General features: G+C 39.0%; 2 protein-coding genes across 4 annotated transcripts in view; one reads left to right on the top strand and one right to left on the bottom strand.

Moving 5' to 3' along the window:
- The window catches only part of kng1 (kininogen 1), a 38,721-nt gene that overhangs the window by 817 nt on the left and 23,207 nt on the right, over positions 1–14,697 (top strand). The window contains exons 2-3 of one of the 3 annotated variants that reach the window (XM_073936462.1): positions 291–357; positions 11,506–11,728. In XM_073936462.1, coding sequence (XP_073792563.1) covers positions 11,726–11,728 — 3 coding nt within the window. In that variant the 5' untranslated portion in view covers positions 291–357; positions 11,506–11,725. Of the gene's footprint in view, positions 1–273; positions 358–11,505; positions 11,729–14,697 lie in introns of those variants that run through there. The other 2 variants (XM_073936461.1, XM_073936460.1) reach the window with 2 other exon arrangements.
- lamp3 (lysosomal associated membrane protein 3) lies at positions 2,238–11,623 on the bottom strand. Its single transcript, XM_021473556.3, has 6 exons — positions 11,520–11,623; positions 8,704–8,921; positions 7,225–7,344; positions 7,042–7,114; positions 4,699–4,869; positions 2,238–2,492 (listed from the first exon to the last, which is right to left on the bottom strand). Exons 1-6 carry the CDS (start codon positions 11,575–11,577, stop codon positions 2,353–2,355), a joined length of 780 nt encoding a protein of 259 aa, XP_021329231.2. The 5' UTR covers positions 11,578–11,623; the 3' UTR covers positions 2,238–2,352.

Here is a 14,697-nt window from a genome sequence, read left to right as displayed (position 1 = left end):
ATGGGATATGTAGTAAAATAGGATTATTTCGCTTTAACACAAAAGAGATTTAAGGCAATTTTTTGAAAAATATTAATATATTTACTTGACAGACAGACATTATGTAACTTGCGGATCGTGTATGCATTTTGCGGATGAATTGTTTTAACTGTGCTCAGGCTCTTCTGTGTAGGTTAATGAATGATTTGAATTACCAAATGTAGCTTTACACAGAACATATTAACTCAAAGTTTTGATAAATAATGTTTTGTATGTTTATTATTTATTTTACAGTCTGTAATTTCCTTCAGGTTTGGCGTTTTGTGAGGTGCGTGATCAACTTTCTTTCCTCTGTGTGGATGTGAGGTAACGGACGAGGTATGTAACGTTAATCATTCATTAGAATTTCTCGTGTAGGTTTAAACAATGAACTAATTTGCAATTAAAATGTATATTATTTTATTAACATTTTCAATATAAATATAATCCAGACCAGTTAAATCACAAATAAAAAATGTGTATATTTAGGGAAAAGTCTACATTTTTTGTGTACCTATTCTAGAAACTACTGACGATAAGCTATTATTTCATTCTTTGCTAAAAACACTTCAGAAAGTTTAATCAAGTGTACGCCTTTATTACCAAAAACAACTGACAGAGTAACCCATGTGGACGTTTGTGTGTGTGTATATATATATTTTTTTTATTTATTCATTAATTTATTTTCCTTTAGCTTAGTCCGTCTATTCATCAGGGGTCGCCACATCGAAATAAACCACCAACTTATCCAGCATATGTTTTACACAGCGGATGCCCTTCCAGCTGCAACCCAGTACTGGGAAACACCCATACATGCTTACATGCACACAAATACGGGCAATTTAGTTAATCAATTCACCTATAGTGCAAGTGTTTAGACTGTGGAGCACCTGGGGGAAACCCACGCCAACACGGGGAGAACAAGGAAACTCCACACAGAAATGACAACTGACCCAGCTGGGGCTAGAACCAGCGACCTTCTTGCTATGAGGCGACAGCACTACCTACTGCGCCACCGCGTCACCCTTACACAAATACTGTTTACCTAAATGCTGTTAAACTCCTCATTTTTTTTTTTCGAGATTAAACAAAGGCTCTAGTCGTACTTGATTTAAACTGACATTTATTCAGACACTAGTCTGTAGTATGTCTCGTACATTCTAGCCTTGCATTCCTTTATGTCTCAACAATGCCATCAGAACTAGGAAAAGAAATACATAAACTTAAATTAAATGAACCCTTTAAAGAGGATGTTGCACGTAATGAACAAAATACATACAACCAATAAATAAAGTGCACATTCAACATGTAAGGAAATTCACTTAATTGGCTAATTATACAACATACGGACAAATAATTACACGTATGTTCACATACGTTATCACTATAAGACTCTCTAAGTCATCTAATCTGACTTTCTAACAACATATTTTGTATATTTGTATATTGCATAAGACTAACTAGGAATTAACATATTATTTACATATTTTTGGTTCTGTTGCTTTAATTACATTCATTGTCTACATTTGCAAGTCTCTTTAGATAACATCGTTGAAAATTAAATGTATATAATCTAGTTTCAAATGAACAATAATCTACATATAGCTGAAAAGTTATCTTCTTTGGTGTTTTAAATTATAACATTGCTTTCGAAACTGTAGTAGCCCATCTATGAGGGACATTAAACCTTTGTCTTCCTGACTACTGATCAGGCCGAAGTGATGCAAATGCTCTGGGCAGGGTTTTACCGACTCTTCCATTACCTTCAGGTGATACTTTCAGGCCAACGAAACCCCTTTGTTGATAAACTTGTGTGGTCTGTGGCTTGGCAAGTTTATTCACCAACCTACCTACTTCCTTTGCATGCTTTGTTAAGCCATCTCCACCAAGCCACATTATATGCAGGACATCTTTGTCTCATATCAGACTCGTGAAAAATCTCGCAGACTGCAGACCTTGTAAGAGACTCGTATAGGATCTTGCAGACTCGTGGACTTCTTGAAGACACTGTATTGACTGCAGACTAACCAAGACGTAACTAAAGCAGTTTCTGCTTGTTCAAGTCTCCTGGACTGGGCTTCTCTTCGTTCATCATATTTATTTTGTTACAACAACGTCATCAATAGCCAAATGATTAAATGTCAATGAAATGCTTTCGCACCTTTATGATTAGCATCAGACATTAAAGTAGCAAAAGTCCATTAAAAACAACAACAACATTATTTCAATCATCAATCGTATTTTAATTGTTTAATGAGAGTAACTGTGAAGCAATATCACAAAATCCAAAACTCAAGATCTAGTGATTCGTCCTCAAGATCCGCATCTAGAGTCTTAGAGTTGTTCATACCCTTGGTTTCGATGTTCTCTGACGAGCACATAGGTCAGAATGGCTATGAGGCAAATGGCTGCAGCTACGGCCCCCAGGATTATCGGGATCATCCGCTTGTTGTAATCCGCCCAGCATTCAACCTCTGAAATCAAGACATGATCAGTCAATCATGAATAATCAATCATGCTACACTTGTTACACCCTCCCTCATTAGCATATGCATAGAATGTTAGTCTTGTTTTTGAATCTGCCACTATACTGACACACAGGCCTTTGTAGCTCCTCCCTGTTTTTTAAAGAGCACCATCTCATTTGAATTTAAAGCTACAGTCATCAAAATGGCAACAATTAGGAGCCTAAAGGGTTGTGGTATTTTGTGCTGAAACTTCACATACACACTCTGGGGACATTAGAGACTTATTTTACACCATTGTTTCCGCTACATTCATTCTTCTCCTGGCGATTGAACGTTTTGCACGTTTGACGCGCTTAACGAGCATTTCGCGCGAATCTCTCGAGTTTGAAAATTTGAACTTCAGCGGACATTCACGCCGCGTTAACCAATCAGAAGCTTGCTCTTGTGGGGGCGTGATTGTGACGTAGAACCTGTTGATGGTATCCTCCAGGTGACACCGACAACAAGTCATCAAACTGGGCTTGGCTCAGTCAGAAGCACCGTTGAAAGCCTCCGTGATCCAGGTTTAGTTTCTGGAGAAGTTTATGAGCTCACACAGCTGGATGCACCTCTGAAAGCATGTAGTGGACTCAGACACGGTCCTAAATGTATCAACGCCGTTTTTCAGCCTTCATAAAGTACATAAACACTGCTATTTTCTTCTAAAAATTCATGTTAGCCTTTTAGCAACAAAGCTACAGTCACCGGGAAGACAGAAGTCCTGCCTATCATGCGAATCCGTGTCTGTTCTGAATTAAATTTGACACGCGAATGAAGCGGATTTGACGCGTGAATGAACCGGGGTTTGACGCGCGAATGAAGCGAGTAAACTCAAATGTTCACGCGGCTATATTACGCGCGAATAGCGCGATTTATCCGCGTGTTCCGCATCTGGTGTGAACACAGCATTATGCTGCGTTCACACCAGACGCGGAATGCGCGTCAAGCTCGAGTATGCGATATGCGCGAATGGCGCGGCGCGGATGACATGAATTGCGCGGGGCGAATTGAGCGTTTTGCGCGTTTGATTCGCTTAACGAGCGTTTCGCGCGAATCTCTCGCGTTCGAAAATCTGAACTTCAGCGGACATTCGCGCCGCGTTAACCAATGAGAAGCTTGCACTTGTGGGGGCGTGTGGGGACGTAGAACCTGTTGATGGTCTCCTGGGGGAAGTCCTCCAGGTGACACCGACAACAAGTCATCAAACTGGGCTTGGCTCAGTCAGAAGCACCGCTGAAACTCTCCGTCATCCAGGATCAGTGTCTGGAGGAGTTTATTGAAGTTATAGTTTATAAAATGTATAGTTTATTGAAGCGGATTTGACGCGCGAATGAAGCGGGGGTTGACGCGCGAATGAAGCGAGTAAACTCAAATGTTCACGTGGCTATTTACGCACGAATAGCGCGATTTATCCGCGCGTTCCGCGTCTGGTGTGAACACAGCATTACTAGGCTTTCTAGAAACATCTGTGCAGGTGTGTTGATGCAAGATGGTGCTAAAACTCTGCAGGACACTCCAGAACCGAGTTTGGGCACCCCTGAAATAAACCCACCAATTCCTGACTCGAGTTGATGACTACTGCAGTAGCTGAATAACTCAGGATATTGGTTTATTTTGCATCAGTGGTAGTGTCAGGTGTGATAAAATGTAAGTAGCTTTAGGCAAATTGTGGATTGGTGCTTACTGGAACTATAAACCAGTTTGATCGATCAGCTCATTAAGAACTACTTTTCCATAGACATTTTTATGTTTAAGCGTAGCTGGATGTGGACATCTTTTAAGTGCAAATGCATGTTTTTTTATTGCAAGTAAAACTTTTATAAATCACAACTACTGTATTTTAATCTAAAAGTTAAATTAAATCTTCATTAAATGTATAATGACTTGACAGCGACTTGCTTGTCCAAGCTATGACTTGACTTGCTTGAAATAAGATATGACGTCACTGGACTTGACTAGCTTGAGTCTAAAAAAATTACCTTGACTTTCTTGAAATAAGCAGTGACTTGACTTGACCAAGCTACAACTTGGCTTGCTTGAAATAAGCCATGATGTGACTTGCTTGAATCTAAAAAATTGTCCTGACTTGCTTGAGACTTGAAGGTTAAGACTTGAAACTTGTGACTCACTTCCACCTCTGACCTACAATCTCTTTACACCCTGTACTGTTTACCTTTTCCAAATGCCCCGTTGACCAGATCAAAGGCTTGAATCTGCAGTGGCACCAGTTTAAGCCTGAAGTAGTCTGCCAGTATCAACATCGTCTCAGACTTGCAGTTGAAGCTCAGGCCATTTTTTGCTTTGAACAACTTTTCGTTATCCACCAGTCCTACATAGATTTTACCTGTGGAATAAATTCAGGAAATGTTTTGCAAGTAAAGTGATAGGAAAAATCAAGTCATTTTAGTTCTTTTCTATCAATGCCGGCTAATCTTATGAAGGCTCATAGGCTCCCCCCTGACTTCCTGCTCTGCTGTACCCAGCCTAACTTCCTGCTGACTCCACCCTGACTTCACGCTCTCCTGTCTCTTTGCTGTATTCCTGCTATTTTGCTTTACTGACTCCATCTGACTTCCTGCTGGCTCCATCCTGACTTCCTGTTCTCCTGCTATGCTGGCTCCATCCTGAATTTCTGTTCTACTGGCTCCACCCTGACTGCCTGCTCTGTTGCTCTACTGGCTCCACCCTGACTTCATGCTATGCTGGCTCCATCCTGACTTCCTGATGATTCCACCCTGACTTCTTTCTCTCCTGCTTTACTGGCTCCACCCTGACTTTCTGCTATGCTGGCTCTATCCTAACTTCCTGCCCTGCTGGCTACACCCTGACTTCTTGCTCTGCTACTCTCCTGGCTCCACCCTGACTTCCTGCTATGCTAACTCCATCCAGACATCCTGTTTTGCTGGCTCCACCCTGATTTCCTGCTATGCTGGCTCCATCCTGACTTCCTGATGGGTCCACCTTGACCTCTTGCTCTCTTGATCAACTGGTTCCTCCATGACTTCCTGCTATGCTGGCTCCATCCTGATTTGCTGCTCAGCTGGCTCTACCCTGACTTCATGTTTTGCTGAGTCCACCCTGCCTTCTTGCTATGGTGGCTCCATCCTGACTTCCTGATGGCTTCATCCTGACTTGCTTTCCCACTCTACTGGCTTCACCCTGACTTCCTGCTATGCTGGTTCCATCTTGACTTCCCACTCTACTGGCTTCACTCTGACTTCCTGCTATGCTGGTTCCATCTTGACTTCCTGCTCTACTGGCTTCGTCCTGAATTCCTATTCTGCTAGCTCCATCCTGTCTTTCTGCTCTGCTGGCTTCACCCTGACTTCCTGCGCTACTTGCTCCATCCTGTCTTTCTGTTCTACTGGCTCCACCCTGAATTCCTGTTCTGCTGGCTTCACCCTGACTTCCTGTTGTACTGGCTTCCTCCTGACTTTCTGTTCTACTGGCTCCATCCTGACTTCCTCCGTTGCTGGCTCCACCCTGACTTCCTGCTTGCAACTGTTTCAGATGGTTTTGTCTGTCTTTATTTAGGTGTTGGTCTCTTAATTCACCCTGACTTCCTCTTCTGCTGGCTTCACCCTGACTTTCTTCTGTACTGACTCCATCCTGACTGGCTCCATCCTGACTTCCTGTTCTGCTGGCTCCATCCTGACTTCCTGTTCTGCTGGCTCCATCCTGACTTCCTGTTCTGCTGGCTCCATCCTGACTTCCTGTTCTGCTGGCTCCATCCTGACTTCCTGTTCTGCTTGCTCCATCCTGACTTCCTCTTCTGCTGACTTCACCCTGACTATCTGCTGTACTGGCTCCATCCTGACTGGCTCCATCCTGACTTCCTGTTCTGCTGGCTCTATCCTGACTTCCTGTTCTGCTGGCTCCATCTTGACTTCCTGTTCTGCTGGCTCCATCCTGACTTCCTGTTCTGCTTGCTCCATCCTGACTTCCTGTTCTGCTTGCTCCATCCTGACTTCCTCTTCTGCTGGCTTCACCCTGACTTTCTGCTGTACTGGCTCCATCCTGACTGGCTCCATCCTGACTTCCTGTTCTACTGGCTCCATCCTGACTTCCTCTTCTGCTGGCTCCACCCTGACTTCCTGCTTGCAACTGTTTCAGTTGGTTTTGTCTGTCTTTATTTCGGTGTTGGTCTCTCAATTCACCCTGACTTCCTGTTCTCCTGCTTATCTGTACCCACCCTGACCTCCTGCTCTACTGGCTTCACCCTGACTTCCTGCTCTACTGGCTCCATCCTGACTGGCTCTATCCTGAATTTCTGCTCTAATGGCTCCATCCTGACTTACTGTTCTGCTGGCTCCATCTAGACTTCCTGTACTGCTGGCCCCACCCTGATTTCTTGCTTGCAACTGTTTCAGTTGGTTTTGCCAACTTACTTTGGTGTTGGTTTCTTAATTATAATTCTCTTTGGATATAGAGAGGCAATATGGCCCAGGCATGTTTCTGTGAGCTATTACATGATAATTAATATAGTGATGATTTTATGATTGTAACTAATACTTACTTGGGCAGTTTTTACAAGGAGGAGCAGCTCTCAGAGAACCTTTGACAGTCTTCACATAGGACTGATCCCCATCCTAAAAGAGTGGCAGAATGTTGCACTGAATGTTAATTAGCCCCATGTGTTTAATGTTAAAAGAAGACTTATAATAAACATAAAACTGAAAATAAAAGGGACTGTAGTTACCTTGATGAAAGTAAACTCCAGATTTCCACCAGAAAACTCCAGTGAGAGGACAGTCTTTTGGTTTGCACAGTATCCTGTGGCCCGTGCTGAGTTAGGAGTCAAGTTGAAATAATACTTCTTCTGGAATTGAAGATAAGTGCTGATTTACTCTAACAATATGTCAGTTCTACAAAATGATGATTACAATCTAAAGATCAAGATACTTCATCATAATCTGACTGCAAGGAATTTGTAAAAACAGCAAGAAAGAAAGATTATAATCTCTCATTTGCTGTCGACATGTTCAATGTTGTGTCCTTTAAGTGTACTTAATTCATGTACAGTGACAAAATTTGGGAAAAATGAAAAACCCTATAGGGGTCTACACACCTTCTGTGACTCTTGAATACAAATTAAATCAAGAAATCAGCACAAACTGATCGGTGAGGTGTTAACTGTAGACTCACTCTGACCTGATCATTTGAATCAGTGAGTCGTTAACTGTAGACTCACTCTGACTAGATCATTTGAATCAGTGAGTCATTAACTGTAGACTAACTCTGATCTGATCATTTGAATCAGTGAGTCGTTAACTGTAGACTCACTCTGACTAGATAATTTGAATCAGTGAGTCATTAACTGTAGACTCATTCTGACAAGATCATTTGAATCAGTGAGTCATTAACTGTAGACTCACTCTGATCTGATCATTTGAATCAGTGAGTCGTTAACTGTAGACTCACTCTGACTAGATCATTTGAATCAGTGAGTCATTAACTGTAGACTAACTCTGATCTGATCATTTGAATCAGTGAGTCGTTAACTGTAGACTCAATCTGACTAGATAATTTGAATCAGTGAGTCGTTAACTGTAGACTCACTCTGATCTGATCATTTGAATCAGTGAGTCGTTAACTGTAGACTCACTCTGACCAGATCATTTGAATCAGTGAGTCAATAACTGTAGACTCACTCTGACCAGATCGTTTGAATCAGTGAGTCATTAACTGTAGACTCACTCTGACCAGATCATTTGAATCATTGAGTCGTTAACTGTAGACTCACTCTGATCAGATCATTTAAATCAGTGAGTCATTAACTGTAGACTTACCCTGACCAGATCATTTGAATCAGTGAATCGTTAACGGTAGACTCACTCTAATCCCAAATAAATAAACTTGACTTACTCTGACCAGATCATTTGAATCAGTGAGTTGTTATTGGTAGACTCACTCTGACCAGATCATTTGAATCAGTGAGTCATTACTTGTCGACTCACTCTGACCAGATCATTTGAATCAGTGATATATATTATATCTGCTGTCCAGTTCAGAGCTGGTGTGCCCACAGGCTTATATATTTAGCACATTTGAGTTGTTTTTTTTCCTGACAGCTCTGTGAGCCGTTGACGATGTTGGTGGTAAACCAAGCGAGTTCTCACCCTTTGCACAAACATGCTGTGAGAGCAAAATAAAAGTGCTGATAAAATAGCATGCTTACTTTGTTCTCTCTCACCACGAACTCCACTCCAAAACTGGCCCTCACACACACTTTGCCTTGAGGGTTTCTTATGGTGTAGGTGACCAGAGGCGGTGCTGTTTCTTTGGGCTGAAGGACGGGCATTTGGGGCACAAGAGAAATGTCAGAATCTCCTGTGATCTGGCCAGGGGCTTCCGCCAAAACTGAAGGGTCTTTAGGGTTTGACTCAAGAGAACTTCCTGTGAGAACAAAGACAAGGAGGGCTTAGAAAACCACAACAAGTGCACATCAAAATGTGAAATGTGTAGGTGTGAAAAACTGTGTAGCTTGTTTGTGTTGAGTTTGAAAAAGATTAGACTGGAGCTTTTTACTTTTTATCTTATGAATCAAGGTGTATTAGAGTAGTTTGTAGGATACTAAAACTAGTCGTAAGTGTCAGTTTTTACACTTACACGTCTACAGGATTTACATCACACACGAAAGCTGAATAAATAATCTCTCCATTGATGTATAGTTTGTTAGGATAGGATGATATTTGGCAGAGATATGTCTGTTTGAAAATCTGGTCTATTAAGGTTCGGGTTAGGGCTTGGGTTAGTCCGAATCCTTTGCAAAGCACATTACTAATTAAAAATGTAGTTTTGATATATTTACAGATGGAAATTTACTAAAGGTTTCAAAAATGAGTATAATTAGCATGTTACTTTACACTATGAAAGCTTGCATTAATTATCGGTTCTCGTATTTTGTTATTCACAGGTGTTTATTGTTTATTTATGGGATGTTGATCTCTGTTATGTCAAGTTTTGATGTTGAAAATTCAACTCTGCAGTTTAACAAAGCAATGTTTGTTGATCTTTTATTAGTCTGAAATTATAAATTGTATAATTAATAATATATGTGCAAATAAATTAGTAAAATAACAAATCTGCTCTATTAGGGTTAAGGTTAGGGCTTGGGTTAGTCCGATTCCTTTGCAATGCATATTACTAATTAAAAATGCAGTTTTGATATATTTACTAATGGAAATTTACGAAATATTTCTAAAAATGGGTACAATTAACTTGTTTTTTACTCTATGAAAGCATACATTAGTTATGAATTCCCGTATTTTGTTATTTACAGGTGTTTATTGTTTATTTATGGGATGTTGATCTCTGTTATGTCAAGTTTTGATGTTGAAAATTCAACTCTGTGGTTTAATAAAGCAACGTTTATTGACCTTTTATTAGTCTTAAATAATAAATTTTATGATAAATAATATATGTGCAAATAAATTAGTAAAATAACAGATTTTGACTATTAGGGTTCGGGTTAGGGCTTTGGTTGGTCCGATTCCTTTGGAATGCATATTACTAATCAAAAATGGAATTTTAATATATATACTGTTAGAAATTTACTAAATTTTTAAAAAATGACTACAGTTCGCTTGTTATTTTACACTATAAAAACATGCATTTATTATCAGTTCCCATAATTTGTCATTCAGTTGTGTTTTTGTTTATTTATGAGATGTTGATCTCTACTCTGTTGACTTTTGATGTTTAAAATTCAACTCTGCGGTTTAACAAAGTGATATTTATTGACATATAAGTATCCTGAAATCATAAGCTGTATAATAAATAATATATGGAAAAATAATAAATCTTGAATATTAGGGTTAAGGTTAGGGCTATGGCCAGTCCGATTCCTTAGCAATGCACATTACTACTTTAAAATGGAGTTTCGATATATTTACTGATGGAAATTTACTAAATGTTTAAAAAATTAGTATAATTAGCTTGTTACTTAATACTATAAAAACATGCATTAATTATCAGTTCTCGTATTTTGCTATTCACAGGTGTTTACTGTTTATTTATGGGATGTTGATCTCTGTTATGTCAAATTTTTATGCTGAAAATTCCACTCTGCAGTTTAACAAAGCGATGTTTATTGTACTTTTATTAATCTGAAATTATAAATTGTATACTTAATTATATATGTGGAAAAAAAATAGTAAAATAACAAATCTGGAGTATTAGGGTTAAGGTTAGGGCTATGGTTAGTCCGATTCCTTTGCAATGCATATTACTAATTAAAAATGCAGTTTTGATATATTTACTGACGGAAATTTACTGTTTCAGAAAAATGGTACAACAAGCTTGTTTACACTATGAAAGCATGCATCAATTATCAGTTCCCTTAATTTTTAATTCACATGTGATTTTTGATTATATATGGGATGTTGATGTCAGCTCTGTCGAATTTTAACAAAGTGATGTTTATTGACTTTTTAATAGTCTGAAATAAGAAATTGTATAAGAAATAAAATATGTGCAAGTAAGTGTGAAAATTAACCAATCTGTACTTTTAGGGTTCGGGTTAGGGCTTAGGTTAGTCCGATCTTTTTGCAATGCCTATTACTAATTAAAAATGTCATTTTTGTTATATTTACAGTTGAGAAAATTACTAAATATTGCAAAAAATGGGTACAGTAAGCTTGTGATTTTACATTATAAACATGCATTAATTATAAGTTCTCACATTTTGTGATTTTGTGTGTGTTTTCGTTTATTTATGGGATGTTGATCTCTGCTCAGTCGAACTCTGTGGTTTAACAAAGTAATGTTTATTGACCTCTTATTACACTGAAATGATCAATTGTATAAGAAATAATTAGGAAAACATGATCTTTACTTAATATTCTAATGAACTTTGATTTATTTTCCATTATTTTGACCCACACAATGTATTTTGGCTATTGACAGAAACATAATCATGCTACATAAGACTCCAGGGTTAAATATTTCCACTAAAGTCATTTTTGTTTCTCAAAAAGAGGCATCTGAACTCACCCAGGCAGTGCAGAGAAGACAGCATCAGCAGGAGGACGGGGCGACTGGACTGGGTCATTTTGAAGAAAGTGTATTACTGGTGGCAGAGTGGATGGTGTTTTGGCATCAGCTGAAGCGCAGAGCTGAACTATAAAGCACATGTGTTTGTGGAGGAGGATCTTCATGCTGACATTGTTTGACATCAGGAAGCTGCTCTGAACGAGCTCATGGTTAGTAGTGCAAGTATTGATATGAGTAGTAACTCATTCGTTCCGGTCATACGTCATTCTTGGCAGTCTGTGGGGTAACACTTTACATGAAGGGGTGTTCATAAGACTGTCATGAAACCTTTATAATCATGACATGAATGTGAAGGAGGTTTTATGCATGCTTATGAGAGCTGTTATTAAGTGTCATTTGCTCAGTTATAACACTTTAAATGCGGAGATGACATTGTTTGTTATAACAACTTGACATAAACAAATACATCACAACCTGTTTTTGTCTTTGTCATGACAACTTGACATAACTGTAGACTCACTCTGACCAGATCATTTGAATCAGTGAGTCGTTAACTGTAGACTCACTCTGACCAGATCATTTGAATCAGTGAGTCATTAACTGTAGACTCACTCTGACCAGATTATTTGAATCAGTGAGTTGTTAACTGTCGACTCACTCTGACCAGATCATTTGAATCAGTGAGTCATTAACTGTAGACTCACTCTGACCAGATCATTTGAATCAGTGAGTCGTTAACTGTAGACTCACTCTGACCAGATCATTTGAATCAGTGAGTCGTTAACTGTCGACTCACTCTGACCAGATCATTTGAATCAGTGAGTCGTTAACTGTCGACTCACTCTGACCAGATCATTTGAATCAGTGAGTCGTTAACTGTAGACTCACTCTGACCAGATCATTTGAATCAGTGAGTCGTTAACTGTAGACTCACTCTGACCAGATTATTTGAATCAGTTTATTGTTACAGCATCAGTAACAACAGAGACAGGTCGTTCGTGTGTGCCGAACACAGGCTAGCACACAGTTTAAATACGTTTCTGTGTCTTAATGCTCCACCCAACTTTACACATTACACACCTCCATCAGCTTCTCCGCTAATGGGATCTTAAATCTCAGGGTCTTTCAGGGGTCTTACCCATGTCCAGTTAAGGTCTAAGGCCAAAAACAATGCTTAACAATATATCTTGTTCACTGTCCACTGAGCTGTCAACTGTAAGTTCAGCTGAAGTTCATATGTACTCATAATTCTTTAGATGTCAGTACAAGTGAGTGTGGGCGCACGTGCAGGTGTGCCTTATCATGAGTTACAGAACAGAACGCAGGTGTCCTTTTGGCCTTGCTTCCATAAATCAACCCTCATTGTGACATTAATGCTGCTCTTCTAATTTCTCTTCTCATCTCTGACTGCATTTGCACAGAATGACTTTTTTATTTACCAAAGGACACATACCTGATAATAATGCCACAGGTATGGGTAATAATATAATAGATAATAATACTGAAACCACTCAAATAAGCATATACATGAGAGTAAGACATTCATCAGAAATTCATCAAGACACAATGAATTCCCCAACAAGTTCAGTGTGGTTTAAATTTCACTGCTGAAAGTCCCAATACTGCATTAAAAATGTCCTCAAGGGAAAGTAAAAGCACACATTTTTCAAACAACTTAGTAAAGTACAATTCCTGAGCAAAACTACTCAGTTACAGTGGTTGGAGTATTTGTAATGTGTAACTTTACTCTACTGGAAGCCACAGTATAAACTTTCAAAAATAAGTGCAAACAAGTATTTTAAATGAGCCACAATCGGCAACACAGCCTCAATAATTCAACTACAAAGAATCATCAGTCTTCTTTCTTTTTCCTTTTTTTACACAGATTTTTTTTGTCGTTTTGTAATGTGTGACTGAGTTCACACTTTATTTGCTCTGTTCAGTGTTTTACTTCCCTTCCCTGTTTGCTTGATGCTGAAACTCATTTTCTGACCTGTCAAAAGTACGTTTGCGTGTGTGTGTGTGTGTGTGTGTGTGTGTGTGTACGTGTTTTTGTGACATATCAGGACACAAATCTGTATAATGACATGGGTATGACACAGGTATTACAAAACGGGGGTGAAATATGAGGACATTGGTGACGTCCTCATTTCTCAAAATGCTTATAAATCCTACAGAATGAGTTTAATCAGAGAGTAAAGCTGCACACAGTCTCACACAATACAATATACACACAAGGGCAATACAATATACAGTTTGGACAGTATAAAATGAATGGAAACCTATGTAATGTCCCCACTTTTCACAAAAACAAACGTATGTGTGTGTGTGTGTGTGTGTGTGTGTGTGTTCAAAATTTCAACAATAGTTTACTGTAATTATCTTGTAAAATTCATTCACTTTCCTTCGGCTTAGTCCCTTATTTATCAGGCGTCGCCACCGCGGAATGAACCACCAACTCTTCCAGCATCTGTTTTACACAGCGGATGCCCTTCCAGCTCAGTTTTGGAAACACTCTCATTCCCACTCACACAATACACTTGGGACAATTTAGTTTACCCAATTCACCTATAGCTCGTCTTGTACCCACACCAACACGGGGAGAACATGCAAACTCCACATAGAAATGCCAACTGGCCCAGCCGAGGCTCAAACCAGTGACCCTCTTGCTGTGAGACGATGGTGCCACCCACTGCGCCACCGTGTCGCACCAACAGTAATTATTTTTGGTCCAAAATAAGTGACCAGCAGGTTACTGAACTCTGATAAATAACGAATAATGTTGGTTTATCAGCAAACACCTTCCAGTTACTCTGGGTCATGGCTTTCTGAGAATATTTGATCACTGTTTTCACTGTAAATTAAGAGGATTCTTGTGTTACACACAGCACAAATATCATTTTAGCACTAGTCTACTGTGAATGTCTGGTAAAATGTATTATTTTAATACTTACTATAGGCTAAATTTACAAATGAACAGTTTTTATTGTAGTGTTACATTGTTTTTCGATGAAAGCAAATCAAAATTTTAACAATAGTTTACTGCAATTGTCTTATAAAATGTATTATTTTAATACTTACTATAGGCTAAATTTACAAATGAACAGTTTAAATTATAACATTGCATATTTGTCTGTTAAACTAATAGCAAAATCATCATTTTACACAATAGTTTACT

The sequence above is a fragment of the Danio rerio genome, chromosome 22 (assembly GCF_049306965.1).
Source record: "Danio rerio strain Tuebingen ecotype United States chromosome 22, GRCz12tu, whole genome shotgun sequence".
NCBI classification, from domain to species: domain Eukaryota; kingdom Metazoa; phylum Chordata; class Actinopteri; order Cypriniformes; family Danionidae; genus Danio; species Danio rerio.
This window is presented reverse-complemented; position numbering and strand designations above follow the sequence as displayed.

Coding starts and splice junctions, on each gene's coding strand:
- lamp3 (XM_021473556.3), bottom strand. CDS start 11,577: ATGACCCAGTCCAGTCGCCCCGTCCTCCTGCTGATGCTGTCTTCTCTG. Junction 8,922..11,519: donor GTCTTCTCTGCACTGCCTGG/GTGAGTTCAGAT, acceptor TTGTTCTCACAG/GAAGTTCTCTTGAGTCAAAC. Junction 4,870..7,041: donor TCCTTGTAAAAACTGCCCAA/GTAAGTATTAGT, acceptor TTTATTCCACAG/GTAAAATCTATGTAGGACTG.